We start from the raw sequence: 6538 nt of genomic DNA, 5'->3' as shown, positions 1-6538 counted from the left end.
TACAGTGAAAACAATAATTTATTTAAATAATCTCTTATTGTAAAAGCAACATTAAGAGTATTTTGTGTCCATAATAAATAACCAACAGTACTTTTTTTGTTTGTTTTAAGGTTAAAACAACGACTGTGAGGGGGAAATCAGTAGCTTATTTTGACAGCAAAGAGAAAACGTATCAAACAGTGAAAATAATCAGGAATGTGTGGCGCCTACACAGAGAGCTGGGAGTTTCCACACTTTGGTCACAAAACCAAAAATGAAATACAGGCTGATCCAAGGGGGGTTTTTTATACAAAGGAAACAGGAAAAAATCTGCACAGACAGCTTTATTTACAAACATTTCCTCGGGAACGATAGTCTTGCACCCATTTAAAAAAGATAATTTAAACTCGGGAGGTTTTTTTTTTAATCTACATATAAAAATTATTTATCTTTTTCAACATCAAAATGAGGTCATCCGCAAAGGCACCTATAAACTTTTAAAAAATAAAATTAACAAAAGTTATCCACTGGTGATTTGATGAAAAATAGGAGAGGAGGGAAGGGGGGATTTTATTTTCTATTTGCTGCGAACTAGCGGGAAGGGAAAAATAAACCTCAGCGAGGAACTAGTCTGCGAGTTGGAACAGAGAGAGACACTGGGTGAGAGACAGACAGAGGTAACCAAACCCGGGTCAGAACAAAGCAAAGTCTGCAGCGAAGAGTTATTCGCCTGTTTAATGTGCCAGAGGGAGAAGGAGGCGTTGAATGCCGAAGAAATTCTTCATCAAAGCACCAGTGTCTGTACCTCAGTCCGCTCGGGTGTGTGTTGGATTTGATCCCCCTGGATCTCTGCTCAGCGGGACTTGTTTGCTCAGTCTCTGCCGAGTTAGAAAATCGTCCCTGCACTGATGGCCGCGCTGTGGTGATGGTGATGGGGCTGCGCTTGCTGCAGGATAGGAGAGGCGGCTTGCAGGTGAGAAGCGGAGTTAGCCGCCTGATGATACCAGGAGTAGTTACCGAGGAAAGCGGCCGCTCCGCCGCTGGGGCTGGATCCGGAGCTTCCTCCGCTGCTCATGCGCTGATGTGGAGCAAAGTCCCAGGTAGGGGCCGAGGTCGGGGGCGAAGCGCAGGGGGGAGAGGCGCTGCCTCCAGGATGCTGCTCCGAGGGGATTTCGCCGCTTTTCCACATCTTCTTGAACTTGGACCGGCGGTTCTGGAACCAAATCTTCACCTTTCCGGAGGGAGACGGACAGACAGGCGTGAGAGCTGGGCTGGGGAGGTGCCGTGCCGGGTGTGTGGGGGCTGGCAGGGCAGGGTAATGGCAAGCTACTGAAGCCAGAGGTTATGAGCAGAGAGCTTGCTCCGTGATCCTCAGCTGGGCCAGGCAGAGCATGCAGGACTGAGGGGCGGGGGAGGGGGGCAGGGAACCGGGCGCTAAAGAGAGCAAGAAGGACCAATCAGTAGTTTCAACCCCTCCGTATGCCGGAGAGCAGACGAGGCGCAGAGAACATTTCTCTACTGAGAGTTTGGTGAATCCCAGCGCCTCCCTCCCACGGACATGAGTGGGGTCAGGGCCAGGGCCCATTTCATCATCGTGGGAGCGCAAACTAGGGAACCGCAAACAGGGTTCTCCGTTACTGAATGTGTAACAGCGGGCAGGAAAAACAACCAGATCAGACAGAGTGAGACACAGCAGGGAATATGCCACGTCCCCTCTGAACCAGCGCTAAAAGGCGCAGACTCTGTGCTGCAGGACGCGATGTGCGAGGTCTAACGGGCAAAATTCTGGCCCTGTTGAAGTCAATGGCAAAACTCCCACTGAATGCAACAGGGCCAGGAGTTCACCCCGGGGGGTGAAAAGTACCAGGGCATCTTACCTGGGTCTGGGTGAGGCCTAGGGATGCCGCCAGTTCAGCTCGCTCGGGCAGTGCCAGGTACTGGGTCTTCTGGAAACGCCTCTGTAGAGCGGCCAGCTGGAAGCTGGAATAGATCGTCCTGGGTTTCCGCACTTTCTTTGGCTTCCCGTTTACTATCCTGACCTCGGGCTCGCATTCTTCCTTCTCTGCTATAATAACAACAACAATCACCACCATCACTCACCAGCCATGTGTAGGGAAAAGTTAACCTCGAATCAACACAAGGCAGCTGATTTACAAGACGTTGTTCCCCATGCATCCTATTCCGGGCCATTTGCAAGGCATGAGCCCTGCGTGAATTACCGAGAGAAACGTAGCTAGTCCATCCCCCTGCTAACGTCTTGCTCCTATCCCCCGCCAAACCAGTGATCCGCAGCCAGAACCGCTTGATCGCCTTAAAAATGAGAGGGGGAGAGAGGGACACTTTAAAAAATAAATGGACCAAATTCTCGTCTGGTGTAAACAGGCGAAGCTCTGTCTAAAGCAATGGAGCTGCTCTGTTTGACACCAGCTGATCCCAAACTATTTCCCACAGAGGCTTAGCCCTACCAGACTCATTGTTAGCCGGGGAAGCCCTGGTTCCGTAGGGTCCATACGAGCTGTAAGTGGCAGTGTAACCCAGGTCGTAGCCGGCTTTGGCGGAGTAGGGAACCGTATTGATGCCGCTGGCATGATACTGGTAAGAGCCCATCTGTGCATAGGGCGACCCGCCTCCTCCTCCGCCTGTTCCGTGCTGCTGCTGTTGGTTGGTGTAGTAGCTGCTGTCGGTGGCTGTGGACACGGGTAAGGTGGGGGACTCCTGGGACTTGTGCAGGCTGCTGTGCTGGTGATGCTGGTGGTAACTGTTGGAGGTAATCTGGTTTGAATGCATATCTGAGACTAGACTGTCAAAGACTCCAGTCATCCTGATCCTCCCTCCCCAAATGTAGAGGCGGGGGGAGACAGCCTCAGCAGCAGGGGGCGAGGGGGAAAGGCGCCTCAGCCCCTCAGCAGTCAGTACAAGTACAGGGAGAGCAGAGACGCTGCTGCTGGAAGCCCGGAGGAGGAGATCACTGGAGGTCCCACTCTGTTGCTGGAGGAGTCACCATCATAGCCCGGTCACACACTCTCCCAGACACCGGGCGGCGGCGGCAGCAGCAGCAGCTCCGTTGGCTCCCCAGCAGCTTTACGATTGTCTGCCGCGGTGGAAGCTGCCAGGCGGGCATTTAACACCAGTCACGTGAGGGCAGGCGACGTCACCTAGCAACAGCCAATCAAGTGCGCAGTCACACTGTATCCCTTCGGGTTCCATAGAACCCCGGGACACAAGAGGCGCCTCACATGTGACACGTGCGCTGAAAAGGAGGGGTGTGTGCGGGGAGGGGGGAACAAATACAAAAAGGAACCAGCCTCCAGGGGGGTTTACACAAAACAGAGTGTTGCCATTTTAGTAGTCACACTGCAGCAGTATGTATAAATACGGCAAACTAGGGGGAAGATGGAGCAGGGAGATCTGAGCCCCGTCAGATCCACGGCCAGATCTTAGCCCAGCAAGAGTCTAGTCTAATCAGATGTTACTTTAGCCTAGTCAGATTCTACTTTGGCCAGATCTGGTTATGTCCCTGGTGAAGCCCTAGGTATATTTGTTGACATAGTTATCACGGAGGCAACAAACCCCTGGAGTCTCCGCAAACTCTCGTTTGTTCTGGTTTCCCGCTTAAACACGTCCTCTTCATGAGAGCTGAGTTTAGAGTGGAGCGGAGGGTGTTATTACGGGAATGATGATGATATACAGCCAGAATATTGTACAGTTCGCACATCTAGCGTGTCCCTCAGATACAAGGTGATGGGTTCAGTTCAAGAATCTAAACAGACAGATAGATGTAGTTCAGTGACAAGAGGGCAGAAGAATGGGAGACAAGTGACTTGGGTGCTATACCTACCTAGAGTTACCACCGAGTCACTTTGTGACCCTGGACAAGTCACTCAATTTCTCTGTGCTTCGATTTCTCCATCTGTAAAATGGGGATAAGGACTCTCATCCCTGTTTGTAAAGTGCTTTGAGATCTGGGGATGTAAAACTGCTATGTGGGTGTCAAACGTTATTCCTTTGTAATATCGGCATGTACTAGAGCTGTCAAATAATCTGCACCTCGCAGGGGTGTAGCCCTGAGTCTCAGTTAACGAATGTTTGGATTACATAAAGTGCTTTGAGAGTCTGGAAGGAAAGACTCTATATAACATAGAAATTATGATATTTATGACTATAGCCATTCGGGAACATCTCTGGTTACCTTAATCATTTATATTTGTATGTGCATATTGTTACAGTTATTAGATCGGATTATAAAGATGAAAAACTAAAGAGACACAATATTTTCTTAACGGAACTGATCTTCATAATTCGTAACTGTAACAGATTCCATTCTAAATTATTTAGGGTACTTCCCATTGAACAGTATATGATACCGGTATTAAATGAATTAAATGTTCATATTTTGTTGCGGTCTCAGGTTAACTTTTTATTTCTTAACGATTGTTTACAACATGCATTTTTAAAAGCCCGGTTTGATTCTTTTCTTTCTTAACGTGGGAAATACAGACTGGGAGGAAGGAAAACACGTTTTATGGATACTCAAGTTAAATTTATGCTATTGCCTTGTACCGCCACCTAGCGGGGAAAACACTGTGTCTCTGCGCTCAGGGGGAGTAGATAGACATATAGTCTCTTCGTACCGAGGCGCCAGTCTCTTCAAACACTCAAAAGAACAATTTACAAAATAGTAATTTAAAGCCACAAAATTGTGCTAGCACTCACTGCCTGAAGTTCCTCTGAAGAAAGACATAATTGTGTCACCGAACCAACTTGTTGCAACAACTGTGGAATGGAAAACAAGTTGGTGTTCTGAAAAAATATTCTCTTGTCTTCTATGGAAGAGCATATGCAATTCAAACGTCAGCATTCAGCGTTAGGACATCACGTTGTTGACTCTCAGGAGCGGAACAAAGAAAAGACCAGATAATCGACTTCCAGCTACTCTCTAACTTTCTAGGTAGCTTTACTTTGCCAAGAACCATCTCAATACAACTGATTTCCAGACATACATTGGCTTAGCTCAGCAAAGTCGAAACATAACTTACTTACCGATAAAGTGACTCTAAAAAGTGCATGCTGACCGCACAAAATATAAGGAAATCGCAGCCTCTCAAGGATGCAATGTATTTCTGTTTTTCCTTTAGCGTGAGTTTTTAACTGGAATTTTCCCTCTTTTATATTCAATTTCGACTGTCACGATTTCATGACGGGATCTCAGTTAGTCCTCCGGTTCTAAACAGATACAGCTTCACTGAACATAGCTCTGTAAAAGCACGAGCAAAGTGATACAACTGAAATATTGTATTTTCCCCTCGGACTTTATTAATAGCTAAAGCATGTGTGGATCAATACAATGCTACTTGTCAGAAAATTGTTTCCTGGAGCAATTTATAAATGCAAATTAATCCCTGTATCGATCCGACCTGGTAAAACACAAACACAAATGTAACCATATCAGCTGCGTTTGTGGAAGAGGGGTGTGGAAGCGATTGTTTCTCGAAGTCCAATAAGCGTTCATTTCATTTGAAACATACTCTTTTCAGTGCTAATGGCCTCTATTTTAAGACAAGCTGAGAAGAAAGGCAGCTACTTCGCAGACAAAATTTATCCGTTAAGTGACTTTTAATCATGCAAAAATGGAACAAAACCCGGTTAATTGCTTTCTTTGCGGAGCTTTAAACTGGTCAACAATCTGAGGCTGGATTTATAGGTTCAGATAAGGGGGGGCTACAGGGACCAGTCTCTTCAGCTCCCCCAAACTCCTCCCCCACCCTCCGAAGATCAGATCCGTTTCCTTTCTATACGCTGCCAGCTGTCCTGGAGGGGGTGGGTGGGTGAGTGTGCTGTGTAGGGTTGCCAATTGTGGTGGGACGTATTCCTGGAGGTTGCATCACATGGCATAATGTCAAATGAAAGATTGATCTTTAATTCCCGGAGACGCCAGGGCAATCCTGGAGGGATGGCAACCCTAGCTGTGGGGAAGGAGGGTGTTAAAAGGGAATTTGTGTCTTTATACTTTTTCTTATTCTCCTTGCTATCGAGGCCGAGTTTATGAGCCCCCCCCATACACTAATGCTGTTTTGACCTTACGAGCTTTTTAGAGTAGAGGGGGAAACAATCGCAATTACTCAAAGCTGCAGCTCCCATCGGCGCTGTCCCTGCGGCTCTGACAATGTCTAGGTAGGGGCTGGATTTGTTTTGTTGAAATACCAGAGATTTGCATGTTGTTTCTTCCTCCCTAATGCATTAACTTCATCTGTATCCATCTTTAGGAAGCAACCTAGAGGTAAGGGAGATTTCTAAGCGTGACACTGATTTCTTTACATTTTAAATCAACATTTTAACATTCTGTTTTTCTCAAGGATCCTCTTTTGCAAGAGACTCATTATCTCCAGCCCCTCTTCGCCACTAGGATGCTCCAAGATCCATACTCCCCTGGTCTTCACCACTCCCGGGACACTTTCTGCTTGCATTGCCATTGGTGTAAACGCGGAGTAACCAAAGCACCGGGCTGTCAACCGGTATCGGGCCCTCTGAGCGGTTTCTTTGCCATAGGTCGCCCTTGTTT

The 6538-nt window shown here is 47.6% G+C and overlaps 1 protein-coding gene across 1 annotated transcript; it reads right to left on the bottom strand.

The window, feature by feature from the left end:
- Positions 1-3094, bottom strand: DLX2 (distal-less homeobox 2). Its single transcript, XM_039495113.1, has 3 exons — positions 2445-3094; positions 1857-2044; positions 1-1210 (listed from the first exon to the last, which is right to left on the bottom strand). The coding sequence occupies exons 1-3, from the start codon at positions 2797-2799 to the stop codon at positions 866-868; spliced, it is 888 nt and encodes a 295-aa protein (XP_039351047.1). The 5' UTR covers positions 2800-3094; the 3' UTR covers positions 1-865.
- Between the last annotated feature and the right edge of the window lie 3444 nt (positions 3095-6538).

Source organism: Mauremys reevesii, linkage group 11, assembly GCF_016161935.1.
Source record: "Mauremys reevesii isolate NIE-2019 linkage group 11, ASM1616193v1, whole genome shotgun sequence".
Taxonomy (NCBI): Eukaryota; Metazoa; Chordata; order Testudines; family Geoemydidae; genus Mauremys; species Mauremys reevesii.
This window is presented reverse-complemented; position numbering and strand designations above follow the sequence as displayed.

Bases quoted from the DNA above. Each gene is read 5' to 3' on its own strand.
- DLX2 (XM_039495113.1), bottom strand. From the start codon at position 2,799: ATGACTGGAGTCTTTGACAGTCTAGTCTCAGATATGCATTCAAACCAG. The intron at 2,045-2,444 runs GTAGGGCTAAGC...TTGTTATTATAG, and splicing joins CCCGGCTAACAATGAGTCTG to CAGAGAAGGAAGAATGCGAG. The intron at 1,211-1,856 runs GTAAGATGCCCT...CCCTCCGGAAAG, and splicing joins TAGGCCTCACCCAGACCCAG to GTGAAGATTTGGTTCCAGAA.